Genomic DNA, 17138 nt, shown 5'->3' with positions numbered 1-17138 from the left:
TTCACCCTAGGCACAATTATAAAGTTGGTAAGGTCATTCTTTGTAATTTCATTCTTCTTGTTTTGGAAATGTTCTGTAAATATGGTCTTCATATTCAAAACTCAAGGTTCTCCACTGAAATTTACCAGGTGACCTTGTCCTCTGTGGTCAGAGTCCTATGCTTGAGAGATTATTCATTTCTTCCTTAGATCCTTCATAAAATCCTACTATTCTGTGTCCTAGTTCCCTTAGAATCCTTCTTTCTAAGGGGTTTGTCACACATGATCTGATAAATTCCCTACTAATGATACATTAATAGGAGCTAATGTTCCTTTCCTTCCTTCCTTTCCCATTTTATAAATTTACATTTTAATAATTGGCAGAATATTTCAGCATGTCTCAAATCACATTGTTTCAGCCATCACATGCCCAGTCCATGAGTTTGTGGAGTACCAATGATATTGCTATTATAGGAAGCAAGTGTAGAAATTAACTTGCCTGTGGCCCCACCGGAAGTCGGTGGCAATACAAACTAGGAAATGCAAATCACTCTATCACATTGGTTTTTGAATTTCTTTTTAAAGTCTGAGTTAATTGCTGCTAAGAAGTAATTGGGGAAAAACCTATCTTTTGTGAACCAAAAGAAGCCAAATCCCTTGAGGATTTCCCTTTTTCACCTTTCTGACAGAAATGAACTTGTTCTAGATATTGCTGAATGCCATTTGATGAGATTTCCTAATAGGCCACCATAATAAAGTACTCCTGAAAATGTCCTTCATCTCACACATTTTACAATCAAATGGAAACATTTCTCTATTTCAACATTAAATTATATTCTTTCATATGTTACACCACACCATAAATTAATTTTAATTGCTGGTAAAGGATGGATATTATTCTTAAAGAAACTGTTGCCTAAGAACAATACATTTTGGAAATGAATAAATTATTACTCAATTTCTTTTTTTAAAAAAAAGCAATTAGAATATTCACATTAGGAATCATATTGTTTTCTTTTCAAATAATTTATGCTTATTTTTCTCTTAGTATTGGGGATTATCAATGAATACTTTTTACTTCCCAAAGGGTCAAATGAATTTATACTATACAAAAGCTAATTTATACAAATGAATACCAAAAGATAAAACGATTACTATAAAAATTTTGCATAATATGTGCAAAATTCAATTTATAGGCTTTGATCTCCCAGAAAGCCATCCTACTGAATAAGAAAGCAGGCAAATTTTAATTTATTTAAACCAATATAAGTAGTTTGATGTTACTCCTGGAAAACAAAGGTTATCAGTACAAGACCCTCCATAACTGGGAGGACAAGCTGAGCATGGCACTCCTACTTTGTATGGTGCTTCTCCAATCCAGTTTCCCCTAAGAGGAAGGAAAAAATAGAATTTTAGCATTTATAATGTAGTTTGAAAATTAAGTTGCTCCTACATAAATGGAAAAAAAAGTCACTCTCTGAAAGAACATGGTCACTTTCCTGTTGTGTATATACAAGACCAAACAATAAGTTTAAATCAAGTTTGCTTTTAGAATCATTTGGATTGTGCTCATTCAACAACAATAAGCATCTATTAAACACTTACTGTGCGCTGGGTACCGTGATAAGGGCTTAGAACAGGAAGACAGGGAAAAACAATCTCTGCTCTCAGGTAGCTCACAGCTCACAAGAGACAAGATATAAATAATTATGGACACACAAGCTTTATACATGTAAACTGAAGATGATCTCAGAAGGAAAGTACTACTATTGAAGGGGGACAGGGAAACTCCTTGCGGATTGTAGAGTTTGGGATGAGGGGTGAGGGAAGCCAAAGAAGTCAGGAGGCAAAGATAGGAAGGGTAAGTGCCAGTGATGGAAGACAGTAAATGAAAAGGCAGGAATCTGTGAGATGGAGTATCCTGTATGAACAGAAAGGAGGCCGGTTCCACTAGATCATAGAGTATACATTAGGTAATGAAGCACCAGAACACTGTAAGGGCAGGAGTGGCCACAACCGTGATTTTAAATTTAATCTTGGAGGCCACTGGAGTTTACTATGTGAAAGAGTGACAAAGTTAGACCTATGTTTTAAGATTGTCACTTCAATAGCTAAGTGAAGGATAGACTGGAGTGGATAGGGATGAAACAGACAAACCAACCAGAAGTCTGTTGCAATAGTCTAGGCATGATATGAGGGCCTATACCAGAATGGCAGCGGTGTCAAAAGAAAGAAAGTGAGGAACAGCAGAGATGTGAAAGTAGAATTGGAAGGACCTGGCAAAGGATTAGATGTGGTGGTTAAGAAAGTTTGAGGAGTTGAGAATGACACCTAGTTTGCAAACCTGGATGCCTTGGGAGGATGGTAGTGTCCTCGACATTAATAAGGAAGTTTGGAAGAGAAAGTTTGGAGTGAAAGATAATGACTTTAGCTTTGTACATGTGGAGTTTGAGATGTCTATAGGGTATCCATTTTAAGATGTCCACTAGTTATTTGGAGTTGGGAGATAAGCCTGGTCGTGAGAAAAGGTGGATAAGTAGATGTGAGAATCATGATCATAGAGGTAATAACAATCAACATGAGCTGATAAGATTACCAGTGGAGATATATAGAGATAACAGGGCACAAGATGGAGTTTTGGGGACCATTTGGGATTAATGATTATGACCTGGATAAACATCTATCAAAGAAAGTTCAGAAGGGAGACTCACGAAACTAGGAGAAGAACAAGGAGAGAGTAATGTTACAAAAACCCAAAGAGAAGCGAGTATCCAGGAAGAGACTATTTTCAACAGTGTCAGATTCTGCAAAGGTCAAGAAGAAGGAGGATCAAGAATAGGCCATTAGTTTGGCAGCTAAGAAATCATTGGTAACTTTGAAAAGAGCAGTTTTATTTGAGAGATTAGGTAGAAAGCTAGAGTGCAGAGTTTAGGGGAGGGAGGGAGAGAGAGAGAGAGACACAGAGAGAGAGAGAGAGAGAAGGGGGGGGGGGGAGGAAGGGAAAGCACCAGTTGTAGACTCCAGTAAAGTTAGTGGGGAATAATGCCATATGGCTGCTATTTTCTTGTTACAAAGTGTTCTTATTCTTTTCTGAAATAACATCTAATTTGTCTACATATTAGTAGAATAGCTGGAACCAAGGTATAAAGAAATATTTCATTGAGATACAGTATCAAATAACATTTGCATGAATACAGAATTTTCTAATGTCACAGTGATTGACATTCAGCATTTATTAAAAAATATGGATGAAAGATAAGAAAGAAATAAAAAATTGAAAAGACATTGATTGATTTATGAGTGAATCACTTGAGTGAAAGCTGGCTGTTCTGAACATGGAACATGCTAATTAATATAAAGCAAATATTGAATGTCACATAATTCTCTTGATATCACCCCTACTGTAAATATGTTCACATTGTGTTATGCTTAATTTCCCTACTCCTTTAAGCATAGAATCTCAGAGTTGACATTAAGTCCCAAATTTTCTTTTGCACACTTAGATAATCATAAAAAATGAAGCTTATCCATTTATTTGACCACAGAAAGCTATGTGGTATAGAGAAAGGGGCACTAAACTAGAATGAAGGTGACTTGGGTTCTAGTTGGGAATTTGTCACAACCTTTACCTGATCTTGGCTCAGTCCTTGACTTACCATTTCCTCATCTTTAAAATGAAGGCACTGAAGTAGGAAACGTCAAAAGTTCCTTGAAGTCAATTCAGAATAGTCTTGTATTCTTCTCTTTATGATTACTACTTCAAATGAAGGAACCTTCTCTTATCCCTCTTTTACTTCTATTTACAATGTTCAGAGTAGACTGGACATTCCCAATGTATGTCCACAAGGACTTCTCCTTTTCATTCAAAGCTTACATTCAATACTACTTAACCTAGGATTAGTAATACAGAACAAGGCTATACTACACTCCTTTGCATGTTTAAAGCAAACACACAAAGCAAAAAAAAAAATGGAAAAGAAAAATTCTTCTTTGAAATGCTGCAAAATACCCAGGATAGTGGGCATTAAAATTATTAAAATAATGTTTTTGGAACTCTATAATACTTACAGGGTGACAATCATATTAATCTTTGTCCAATGATTATCAAGCTGAAATATTAGTGGATGAACTGAATCATGTTCGTATTGACATCCTTCTTAAATATGAAAGCAAAAGAATAAAGATATTGTAATTCTAGCTAAATGGAAGGATAACTTGTAGTTTTTCCTCAAAGAGGAAAATAAAAGAGATGAAAGGGTATATTTCTTTGTGTGCCAAAAGACAATGATAAACATTACTTCATGAGCCATTTGGCCAAAACAGACCAAGAAGTATGAGGATTGAAGAGGCCATAGGATTTAGCAATTAAAAGATCACTGACAACTCTGAAGTGAACAGTTTCAGCTGAGTGATGAAGTCTGAAGCTAAATTACAAGAAATAAGTAAGAAGAGATGAAGTTGAAGCAATGAGAGGAGATAATGGATGTCAACATCACCATTTACTACAGAAATTTAGCCAGTGTGTAAAGGGGGTCAAAAGAACCCAGAAATTTTCTTAGTCAACAAATAATTGGTCTTCTCCTAAGGAGAAAGACACGGTCACCAATGGCAATAGTTTAGAACATAAACTCATTTGCAAAACATCATAAGTAGAAATGGAAGCCTAAAAGCAGCATTCTGCCACAAAACAGTAAAAAAAAGTGGTATCAGGAAAAACAACATATCTGCAGAAAATTTAGTGCATGATCCAAAAGAAGCCAGATCATGCCAACAGCATTTATTAAAAAATATGGATGAAGGATAAGAAAGAAATGAAAAATTGGAAAGACATGCTAATGCTCTCATATTAACCTTTTGCTCATCATTGATAACTTTATAATAATAACTAATATTTATCATAGCTTTTACTATATGCACGAGTAGCAGCTAGGTGGTGCAATGGATAGAGTGCCAGGACTGGAGTCAGAAAGACTCTTCTTTCTGAATTCAAATCTGGCCTCAGACACTTACTAGCTATGTGACCCTGGGCAAGTCACTTAAACCTGTTTGCCTCAGTTTCCTCATCTGTAAAATGTGAGCTGGAGACAGAAATGGCAAACCACTCAAGTGTCTTTGCCAAGAAAGCCCCAAGTTGAGTCAAGAGTCAGGTACGACTCAAATGACTGAACAAATAATATTTTATGCTGGCATCTGTGCTAGATGCTTTCTCATTGGGTCCTCATAACAACGCTGAGAGGTAGGAGCTATTATTATCCATATTATATGGTTGAGAAAAAAATGAGGCAAATAGAAGTTAAATAACTTGTCCAGGGTGACACTGTTAATAAGTATCTGAGGCAGGATTTGAACTTATATCTTCCTGATTCCAGGCCCAGTATATCCACTGAGCCAACTAGCTGCCTTACTCCTTCATCTCCTTTTCTAGATCTTGATTCTAATCATGCTATCAGGCCCTCTTCTCTTCACTTTCTATATAACCTCACTTGATAAAATTAGCTTCCATGTGTTCAGTTATCTCTATTCAGATGATTTTCTGACTTACATATCCATCTTTCAATGGATATACTTAATTATATAATATATTTAATATATAATTAACATGTTAAATTTTTCATCTCCAACTGCTTATTGAATATTTTGAACTGGCCCATATGCATCTGTGAAACCTTATGCATGGGAAACTGTCAAAACCAAAACTCATTATGTTCATTCTCCAAAAAAACCTTTCCCCTATGCTGAACTTCCCCATTAATTTGGAGGGCACTACCACCCTTCCAGTCCTCCCAGGTTTCCAACTTCGGCACCATTCTTGACTCCTTATTTTAACTGAGCAAAAAATATTCAATTAGTTGTCAAATCCTGTTGTTTTTACTTTCACAACACTTAAGAGGCATCACGGTACAATGGACAGAATGATGCCTTCGGGTCAGAGGACCTAGATTCAAATCCTGCCTTGGACAATTACTCCCTCTTTGAACTCAGATAAGTCCTCTCATATATATGGATATCAAGTTCCTCACATGTAACGTGAAGAGGTTGGACTAAATGGTCTCTGAAGTCTTTCTAGTTCTAAATTTATGATTCTGCGATGCCTCATGTATATCCCTTTCTCTTAACAATCCCACAGCCACCATCACTCTTCCTCCCCAGTTCAGGCTCTCTCTTTGAACTTTTGGGTACTGTGTATATTATTATGAATACTAAATAGTAGGAAAGGCATTATCACTAAATATCAGGCTATCCACCTAAAATGGCTTGAATAATTTTGATGATTAATTTGTAACTCTTCTAAGTCTCCTTTTTGTAATTTGCCTGATATAAATTATCAATGGAAGATCATCAGTCAAATTCTATACTTTTTATTTTATAATCTTCCCTTAAGCATGGCATGCATGATAATGGCGAGTAATCTAGTTATCTATTCTCATTCTCTCTCCTAGCTGGAAGTGTTGGAGAACATGGGTTTGTTTGGGTCATACTTTGGAAAACATTAACAGCGCCATAAATCCTTTAAACATTATGGAACCTGAAATTAGGGGAACTTTTTATCATCAATTCTTTTTCTGTTATTGAGTGGGACTAGTCTAAATAAAATATTGATGAGTATTAACTGATTTGCTAGTCCACAAGGAGTAACCGAAAATGATCACATGATAGGACCTTTGACAAATATCTAAAATTAACTTTAAAATTATTTTTAGAGGCGTGATATGAAGAGTATCACATAGATCATTTCTTCTTTCATTTAATTAATCAAACACTATTAAGTCCCTTCTATGTGCCAAACACTGTACTAGGTGCTGTGGATACATAGACAAAAGTGAAAGCGATCATATCCTTTGCATTACATAATTCATATCGTTGCATTATATCAGGGGGATACAACATCATCACTGATAAGTAAATATAGGACATCTACAAAATAAGTACCTATTGAGTCAGGAGGGATTCCAACAATGATGGAGTAAGACAATGTGACCAAGCCTTGAAGGAACTAATGGTTACAGAGAGGGAGGCAAGGAGGCTGTAATAGTAATTAAGGTGGGACATTTTGCTTTTCTTCTCTTAAGTGCTTTTAATGATTCTGGCCTTTGTTTGACTGGGGCAGATAAAGTGGGATCTTTTTGTCTTGGAGTTTTTCTCAGCACTGAAACAATTGGGAGTCATTGATTTGCGTATGATGTGATCCTGGGATTGGAGAACTTTCCCAGACCCAGCCTGGGTGAGGTCAGAGCCCTCAGGGCTCCAAACTGGATATAACTGAGGAGAGCTTGGCATTTGATTTTTGGGGCACACTCATGGAAGGAGTGTTGAGACTCTAGGCAAGCTGCAAACTGCCCCCAGCTTTGCAACCCATATGTTGGTACTGGTAACTACGTATTGTGATTTGAATCGGAAAAGGTCTGTCTGTTGATGCTGTATTGTAATTTGTTCGTATTTGCTCTGAAGTTCAGGATGCTGGCTTTTTCCTCTGAACTAAGTGGATGATATTTGTATGTTGGTTTGAAATAAGATTGTTAACCCCTTAAAGTTACTTTCCTCAGTAAAGCAGATCAAAGAACCTGTGTTGGCAGCTTTCTGGGTACTGGTTGTTGGTGGATCTTACACCCCGCCAGGAGCGGCTAGCAAGATTGTTACAACAGAGGCAGAACATTGGACATACAGCACAATGGCAAAGATTTATAAGATGAAATGTTGCGTGAAAGCAATAGCAAGTTAGTTTTTCTGCAGTATAGAGTACATAAAGCAGTGTAATGTGCTAAAAGCCTGGAAAGATAAGTTGAAGAAAACAGACAAAGCAAACTACAGGCCTATATCCTTAATGGACATTGATTCAAAGATTTTAAATAAAATGTTAGCAAAGAGATCAAAACAACATATCACAAAGATTGTTCATAAGGAGTGGAAAATCTATAATCTCAAGGAAAGTAATTTTTTAAAACCATGGGAAGGAAGGAGACCTAACAGTACCAGATCTCAAACTTTACTATAAATCAGTAAATTTCAAAATGATTTGGTATTATTAAAACTAGAGAAGTTGAGTAGTAGTACAGATTAGTATACAAATCCAGTAGCCTAGTGTTTTATAAACAACCCTGGGATGAGGACTCCCTACTAAATAAAAACCATTTAGAAAATTGAATATTTCACACCTTATGCGAAATTAGCCCCAAATGGACATATAACCTGCATATAAAAGGTCACCTAAAACACAAATTAGAGAAACATAGAAAAATTATCTATCGATCCATGGATAGAAGAAAATTTCATGACAAATAAATTTAAAAAAAAAACCCACCAGAAACAACTTTGAAAGCCCTAAGAAATATAACCATCCATGATTCCAATGGACTAGTGAAGAAGCATTCTTTCCATTTCCTAGTAGAGAGGTGATGGATTCAAGATGCAGGATGAGGCACCTACTTTTAAAGCATGGAATGTGAGGAAATTTTTTCTTTGTGTGACTATTTGTTGCATGAAATTTGCTTTCCTTGTTTTTTTTTTCTTTTTTTCTCTTAATGGAGTAAAGAGGTTGTGGTCTGTCCTTCATTCTTGAAGAGGACCATGACATCAGGGAGGTGATGACATGACTTGCAATTGACTTTGATTTGAATGAGAGAGGGCTGCGCAAAGTCACCAATCTCCCTTCCTCCTCCAGAGCCATCCAGGCCTAGTGGCCAGATATTGATCAGGATGACTGGAGATGGCCCAGGATGCAGTGGGAGACCTCGGCCCTTTTAAGCTAAGGTCTTTTCAAGTGCTCACTTTGACTGATGTAAAGCCCATTCAGTGAATGGTCTCTTTAAGAAGTGAATCAAGGGATGACCCCTTTAATAAAAACAAACAAACAAAAAACTGGGAGGGGAAGACCCTCAGGGTTGCTAGCCAAAAGAGAAACAGTTACTTTTTATGTTCACTCTGAGCCAGGAGGTCCCAAAAAGTAACCATTAAGTGGTGCTTGGGCAGGTACCTACTGTTGGCCAGTCCCTGAGATCCAGAGTGAATTGGGTTTAAAGGTTGGTCTTTGAGAAAGTAAAGCGCAAGAAACAGATATCATTTAATTAAAAAAATAAAACTTTAGTTCAAAAAAGACAACATTAAAGAGTAACAAAATTCAGGTTAAACACAATATACCACCAAATGGTTTGGGGTGGAAAATGAGTTCAGTTTTCAACATAATGAGTTCATGATAGCTATAGGATATCTAGTTTGAGATCGCCAATAGGTATTTGGAGTTCAATGATTGGACTGGTCATGATTACATCTGGATAAGTAGGTTTAGTAATCATCAGCATAGAGATGCTAAATGAATCCATGAGAGTGGATGAGATCAGCAATGGAAATGGAATAGAGATGAGAAGAGGGCCCAGGGAAGAGCCTGGGGGTACATCCAGTTAGTGGGTACAACTTGGATGAGAGCCAGAAAAGGATACTGAGAAGTGGTCAGATGGGTAGGAGGAAAACTGAGACAGCAATAGTGTTATGAAAACCTAGACAGAAGAAATTATCCAGGAGAAGAGGGTGATCAACAGTATTAGAGGCTGCAAAGAAGTTAAGAAGGATGAGGATCAAGAAAAGATCCTAACATTTGGTGAACAAGAGATCATTGGTCACTTTAGAGAGAATAATTTCAGTTGAATGATGAGGTCAGAAACCAGACTGCAGAGAACTAAGAAGAGAAAGAGATGAAAGAAAATGGAGGCACTGACTGTGGATAGCCTTCTTAAACATTTGAGACACCAGAGGGAGAAGAGATATGGTATGATAACTAGTGAGGATGGATGCATCAAGGGAACAATTGTTTTTTGAAAATGGGGAAGATATGGGCTTTGTTTGTAGCCAGTAGAAAAGTCACCAGCAGAAAGTTAGAGACTGAAAATTAATGATGGTGGGGTAATAAAGGGGGCAATCTGCTGAAGAAGAGAAGTAATGGGACCATTTATTCACTTAGAGAGGTTAGCCTCGGCATGGAGAAAGGCCACCTACTCTTCATGTGAGATGAGGTGAAGGAGGAGATAGAGGTAGAAGGCAACTGAGTGGTGTGAGATGAGGAGGAAGAGATAAGAAAGAGCGAGCCAAAAAGAGGCATTGTACTTTATACTAGATGTAACAGAAGGCCATTTAAGCTCCTTGAACAAGGGAGAGATATGACCAAATAAGCAGATTGAGGCATATTAATTTGGCAACAGTGTGAAAGATTGATTGGAGAGAGAAGTCACTAGATATAGGAAGATCAACAAAAGACTGTTGGGAGAGTGCAGGAGGAAGCAGATAGGGGTTTATTTGCATATAAATTGAAAAGTCAGCAAAATTTTTAAAAAGAGAAACTATCCATATTTAAAATCTACCTTTTGATCAAATCTCTTTAGTTATCTTCAGGGGTCCACAGAGTACCATGTGATTCTGAAATCTAGTTTAAGAAAATAAATGAAGGAGCTACCTTTCCAATGTACTTTAGTTCCATGGAAACAATTTTATTGCTGATTAAAATTAAAAATAATTTCTGGAGATTCTTCCTCATAAATCTCAGGGAAGAATTCAACAACTGTAATCACCAGATTTCCCAGTTTTACAAGGCAACTTTTAGTTTCTGTAATCCATACCAGGATGAAAGATACATAAAAATTCCCTGGATGGTTCTTGGGCCCCTGCATATAACTGTCAATAAAATTGAGTCTCATCTCTGACACATATTACTTGAGATGACACTGAACCTTTCAGTGCTTCAAGCAATCATCTAAGACATTTAGACCTGCATTAGTAGAAAGAGTTGACATGTTAGAAATTCCCTGTGCCAATGAAACTGCAAGTCTAAATTTTTAAAAGAAATATACTGATGAGAATGCTATGCAAATATTCATATTTTAAACTAGTCTGCCTGCTGTAGAGCCTGGAATTCCTGATCCTGAGGGGGTGGTGGTGGAGAAATCCTTCTTTGCCACAGGTGATTGGTATGAGGGAAATTTTAGAGTAGGAGAGATCTTTAACTTAGATTCTGCCAAACTAATGCCTCTACATCCCGGGAAACATATCTGGACAACCCTAGGCCTCAGGACTGCAGAGAATACAAAAACATACATTCTTCTCACCTTCTCCAGGCCTACCCACATAGCCCCAAGCCCTGTACTCCTACTCTATTTCCCAGACCTTCGCTAATGAGATACTTATTTAGGTAAGATAAGTTTGAATTAAAAAGATTTACATACATCGTCAATGGAAAATCATTCCTTTTTCACCAAGTACAGCCACATTAATTATATGTTTTGTGTAACAGCCAAAGGAGGCCTGGGTATAACAGAATTAGAGTAGGTAACTGACAATAAATGAGGATTCTGTAAAGTGTCTATTAAATAAAAGTTAAACACTTACTTGGGGGCATAGTTGCATACCAAGTAAATTGCTCGCTGCCACACAGCTCCCCAAACATTCATGTTCTGGCAGGTATGGATTGCACAGCCAATCCGGTTGGAAGTAGCCCAGACCATCTAAATAAATAATTATTCTTTTGTTGAAGTCCAAGAACCAATACCATGAAAATAGCAAGTATGTTTTAAATTTAGATTAAAAATGAAGACAACTCTGATTACCTGTGTATAATGTGTACACATTGGTCCATAACATCTCATAGGGCATCTGGGATTGCAGTCTTGAGGATATGGAAAAGCATAATCTTTGACTTCATCATACCATGGTTTAACCAATTGGAGAATGGAGCGATACCTAGATGTAAAAATAAAAAAGAGGGAAATGGAGGTGGAGGAAAGGAAATGAAAGAGAGAGGGAGAAGGAGAGAGGTTGAGGAGAAAGAGAGAAGAAGATGAAACAGAGAGGGCGTGGGGCTACCAGGGATGGGGAACCTGTGGCCTTGAGTCCACACATGGCCCCCTAGGTTCTCAAGTGCAGCCCTTTGACTGAATCCAAACTTCCCCTTAATAAACAGATTTATTCTGTAAAACTTGGACTCAGTCAAAAGGCTGCACCCAAGGACCTAGAAAGCCACATGTGGCCTCGAGGTCACAGGTTCTCCACCCCTGGCCCAATGTCAGAACAAGTTGTGAATTTGTCACAGATCAGTTTCCTCGGGAAGCGTATATAGTCAGCGTGGGATCATCTGCGAAAAGATTGGGGACCTTGAAAATTATTTATGATGAAATCAATCCTTTCCCCTTCCATTACCACTGCTTAGTGGGTTCCTAGATCACTATCAATAGAGTCAATATCTCAGGCCTAAAGGATAGTTCCTTCATGTTTTCCAGTATATGTGGTTGATTGTCTTTCAAAGACAAACTTTTTAAAACTTGCTATTATATTGTTTTTGTTATGTTTTTTCTTTTAGTAATCGAGATTTGCCTACATGGGCTTTGATACTTTGTAGGTCAATGATCACAGGAGTGCACATATTTCCTCCATAGATATAGATCACAATCTCTTAACATCTTATCCTTTGTGAAATTTTATCCATGTCTTTCCATTGAGAATTCACCTAAATGCTCTGTTTATCTTCATTTAGTTCTTTTAATATCTCAGCAGTACTATTCATCATTTGGAGTGTCTGTTATACCTCATCCTTATATGACTGGCATCCTCTTTCCTGGACATTCAGGTCTTTGATAATAGGACTGCCTAGAAAGATGATGGACTACTCTTCATTGGAAGTCTTCAAGCAGAAGACTGGCTGACCCCTTGTCAGGGGTTTTATGGTTTTATAGTAGATATTACTTTTGGATTTCAGTTGAATTATATGACCACTGCAATCCTTTCCGACTCTAAATGGCACAAAGAATAGAGGACTGGACTTGGAGTCAGGAAAACATGGATTCAAATCCTGCCTCTGACATGAACGCTAGGACTCTGGGAATATCATTTGACCTCTCCCAGCCTGAGGTTTCTAATCAGTAAAATGAAGATGTTGGACTCAATGGCTTCTGGTTCCTTCTAGCTCTAAATCTATGTTCCTATGTAATATTTTTTTATGCTGCTTCTCATGCTCAAGGCATCCTTGGTAATATGGTACTTGGTACATAAATGATAAAATTGAATTACTTTTACATTTATCTCCTTTCAACTATGAATGTTCATGGGATGATTTAGCTTAGATGAGTATCACATTTATTTTCTTGAAGGCTAGCTTTTTTTTCACACATTTCATTATCTGTGTGATGATTTCTCAAACTAAAAAAAGGACCTCATCCTCTGAAGAGTTGTTGCTCTTGGCTTCCATGTCTCTTCAGTTGACAGTGAGATGAATGGTTTGTTTCCTGAAGTGATTTTAGGACTCTTTCAACATTCTGGCTGTAGCATCTGTTCCTCTAAGAAATTATTAATAGAATTAATGTCTCTTTTTTCAGTCAACAACTTGTTTAAACAGGTTAGGTTGGAACTGTTCAATTATATATATCTCAAGTTTTATTCAAATTTGAAATGAATTTTGATCTTTGTTTCAAACAAATTTTGATTTCACAATATGTAAACAGCTTATTCTGAAATGGCAGCTATGTCTTTAACTTGTAGTTTCTTGTCTTTTTTTAAGTTCTTACTTCCTGCCATACCTTCTGACTCTCTTAAAGAAAATCTTCATTTTGCATAAGCATGGGCCTCTGAGGAATCTGCAAATTTTCATCCTCTTTTATTTTTTTGATAATGAGACATATTTTGTATCATGCTTTTACTATCCTGAAGTGGTGTAGTGGATTGAGACAGCTAGGTGAATAAGGGTCACACTAGATAAAGTGCTGGGACAGGAATTAGGAAAACCCGAATTTGAATCCTGCTGCAAATGTGGCATGCTTGCTATGCGATCCTGGGAAATTTGCTGTTGGCTTTCTGTTTCAGTTTCTTCATCAATAAAATGGATATACCTACATATTCTTATGAATGAAGCTCAAATGAGACCATATATACATATACACATATGTGTACTGCACATATATCTCTATTGCTTTGAAAGCTTTAAAGTATTTTATAGAGGTTAGCTATTCCCCTATATCAACTTTTACGTTGAAATAGTCAAATATAAAGTCATATATTCATTTGGTTTGGCTTGGAAGAACTTGTTAAGCTCTTCATAGAGTTTCTCTACTCCATCAACATTTCAATGAATATGCCACATAAACTAAGACTATGTCCAAGATTATCTCTTCGGATATGGTCATTGTGAGCACTACAAGATAAGGTAATCAAGTACCCAATTTTTGTTTGCCTCTTGGTGAAATAAACATCAAGCACTTTTTTATATGCTTAATAAGGAGAAATTATGAACTACCTTTGTTTCAGCTTCAATTTTGTATGTCTTCTGATTTCCTTTAGAGTATTGATATGATAGGAATCAGCTCCTCCTCCTAACTCCTAACTCTTAGTTCTACTAAGAATGAACTGTTTCTTTACACATGCTCCCTTACCCCAAGCAAGAAAGTATGCGTTTTGGACAACTTTCTGCAAAGGGCACATAGACAATAATCTTGATGTAATCAAGTATTTCCAGAGTTGGGCAAACTTGTTGAAGCAGAGTCAATGTAGGGAGAAGGAACTGGCAGGAGCAGGGGTGAGAGGAGGGGAGGAAGATGGGCTGGTGACTCACACCTATGGTAACAATGTCATAGTTCTTTCCAACTCTGAATTCTCCAGCTCCTCTCCTTTAAAAATGGGCTTTTCTCATGCACTGCACAGACATGGGTATGGATTCAGCAGCAGCTAAGGAATTTCCCTGGATCATCTAAGAGGAAGCTGTATAAGTCTGATCTCTACAAAAATTTCAGTGGGTGGTTTGAGGTAGAGGGTTTTAGCCAGTCTATGCTAAAAAGGGTGTGTAACTTCCTAGAATGAAGAGGAAAATTGGCTTCACTAAGCTCTATTCAAGTGATTTATTGACAGTTGAACAAAATGAAAAATCTTCATTAGACCAACAACTGGTATTGCTCAAGCCTGAGCTCCATAAACAATAAATTCATGTGGATGAATTATATCGGTGAAACTGCCTCCTACCTTCCAGTTCGTACAGACAGATTTTGGCCCAAAAATCTCAGTAAATAAGAAGGTCCATGGTCCCAAATGCATGTGGCAGCCCAAGCCTCTGCTGATTTTGCAAGGTTTTCATCCCAAACCTGTGCCAAAAGTAAAATGCTCTTAGCTTTCCCAGCACTGTTAGTGACAAAACCCAGAAGAAAAGTCAGGTGAAATGCAATTACTTTTAGGTTTCCACATTCTTTTTTTAAAATTATTATTATTTATTTAATATTTATAGTTTTCAGCATTGATTTCCATAAGATTTTGAATTACAAAATTTTTCCTCATTTCTACCCTCCCCCTACTCCAAGATGGCATATATTCTGATTGCCCCTTTCCCCAGTCAGCCCTCCCTTCTGTCACCCCACTCCCCCACCCATCCCCTTTTCCCTTACTTTCTTGTAGGGCAAAATAGATTTCTATTCCCCATTGCCTTTATATCTTATTTCCCAGTTGCATGCGAAAACACCTTTTTTTAACATCTGCTTTTAAAACTTCGAGTTCCAAATTGTCTCCCCTCTTCCCTCCCCATCCATCCTCCCTAAGAAGGCAAGCAATTCAACATAGGTCACACATGTATCATTATGTAAAACCCTTCCACAGTACTCATGTTGTGAAAGACTAACTAAATTTTGGTCCCTCCTATCCAATCCCCCTTTATTCAATTTTCTCCCTTGACCCTGTCCCTTTTTGAAAGTGTATGCTTTTGATTACCACCTCCCCCTATCTGCTCTCCTCCTTTTTTTAATCCCCTTCCTCTTTCTTTCCTGTGGGGTAAGATACCCAAATGAGTGTGTATGTTATTCCCTCCTCAAGTCAAATCCAATGAGAGCAAGATTCACTCATTCCCCCTCACCTGACCCCTCTTCCCTTCCAACAGAACTGCTTTTTTTGCCACTTTTACGTGAGATGATTTATCCCATTCTATCTTTCCCTTTCTCCCAATCTCAATATATTCCTCTCTCATCCCTGAATTTGATTTTATTTTTTTAGATATCATCCCTTCATATTCAACTCACCCTATGCCCTCTCTCTCTCTCTCTCTCTCTCTCTCTCTACATATACATATATATGTGTGTGTGTGTGTGTGTGTGTGTGTGGTATGTATGTATGTATATTCCCTTCAGCTACCCTAATACTGAGGTCTCATAAATTATACACATCATCTTTCCATGTAGGAATGTAAACAAAACAGTTCTACTTTAATAAGTCCCTTATGATTTCTCTTTCTTGTTTACCTTTTCATGCTTCTCTTGATTCTTGTATTTGAAAATCAAATTGTCTATTCAGCTCTGGGTCTTTTCACTGAGAAAGCTTGAAAGTCCTCTATTTTATTGAAAATCCATATTTTGCCTTGGAGCATGATACTCAGTTTTGCTGGGTAGGTGATTCTTGGTTTTAATCCTAGCTCCACTGACCTCTGGAATATCATATTCCAAGGCCTTCGATCCTTTAATGTAGAAGCTGCTAGATCTTGTGTTATCCTGATTGTGTTTCCACACTACTCAAATTGTTTCTTTCTGGCTGCTTGCAGTATTTTCTCCTTGATCTGGGAGCTCTGGAATTTGGCTACAATATTCCTAGGAGTTTTCTTTTGGGGATCTTTTTGAGGAGATGATCTGTGGATTCTTTCAATTTCTATTTTACCCTCTGGCTTAGAATATCAGGACAGTTCTCCTTGATAATTTCTTGAAAGATGATATCTAGGCTCTTTTTCTGATCATTGCTTTCAGGTAGTCCAATAATTTTTAAATTATCTCTCCTGGATCTATTTTCCAGGTCAGTGGTTTTTCCCATGAGATATTTCATGGTGTCTTCCATTTTTTAATTCCTTTGGTTCTGTTTTATACTATCTTGATTTCTCATAAAGTCACTAGCTTCCACTTGCTCCAATCTAATTTTTAAAGTAGTATTTTCTTCAGTGGTCTTTTGGACCTCCTTTTCCATTTGGCTAATTCTGCCTTTCAAGGCATTCTTCTCCTCCTTGGCTTTTTGGAGCTCTTTTGCTATGTGAGTTAGTCTATTTTTTAAAGTGTTATTTTCTTCGGTATTTTTTGGGTCTCCTTTAGCAAGTCATTGACTTGTTTTTCATGGTTTTCTTGCATCCTTCTCATTTCTCTTCCCAATTTTTCCTCTACTTCTCTTACTTGTTTTTCC

General features: G+C 37.2%; 1 protein-coding gene across 2 annotated transcripts in view; it reads right to left on the bottom strand.

Annotated features, from left to right (window-relative positions):
• Positions 1-1229: 1229 nt before the first annotated feature.
• The window catches only part of PI15 (peptidase inhibitor 15), a 51296-nt gene continuing 35387 nt past the window's right edge, over positions 1230-17138 (bottom strand). For both annotated transcript variants that reach the window (XM_036742250.1, XM_036742249.1), the window contains exons 3-6: positions 14961-15079; positions 11567-11699; positions 11349-11464; positions 1230-1365 (exon numbers count right to left, since the gene is read on the bottom strand). In XM_036742250.1, coding sequence (XP_036598145.1) covers positions 1230-1365; positions 11349-11464; positions 11567-11699; positions 14961-15079 — 504 coding nt within the window. The remainder of the gene's footprint in view (positions 1366-11348; positions 11465-11566; positions 11700-14960; positions 15080-17138) is intronic.

This window comes from Trichosurus vulpecula, chromosome 1 (genome assembly GCF_011100635.1).
Source record: "Trichosurus vulpecula isolate mTriVul1 chromosome 1, mTriVul1.pri, whole genome shotgun sequence".
Lineage (NCBI taxonomy): Eukaryota > Metazoa > Chordata > Mammalia > Diprotodontia > Phalangeridae > Trichosurus > Trichosurus vulpecula.
The sequence above is the reverse complement of the archived record's forward strand: the minus strand, read 5'-3'. Positions and strand labels throughout refer to the sequence as shown.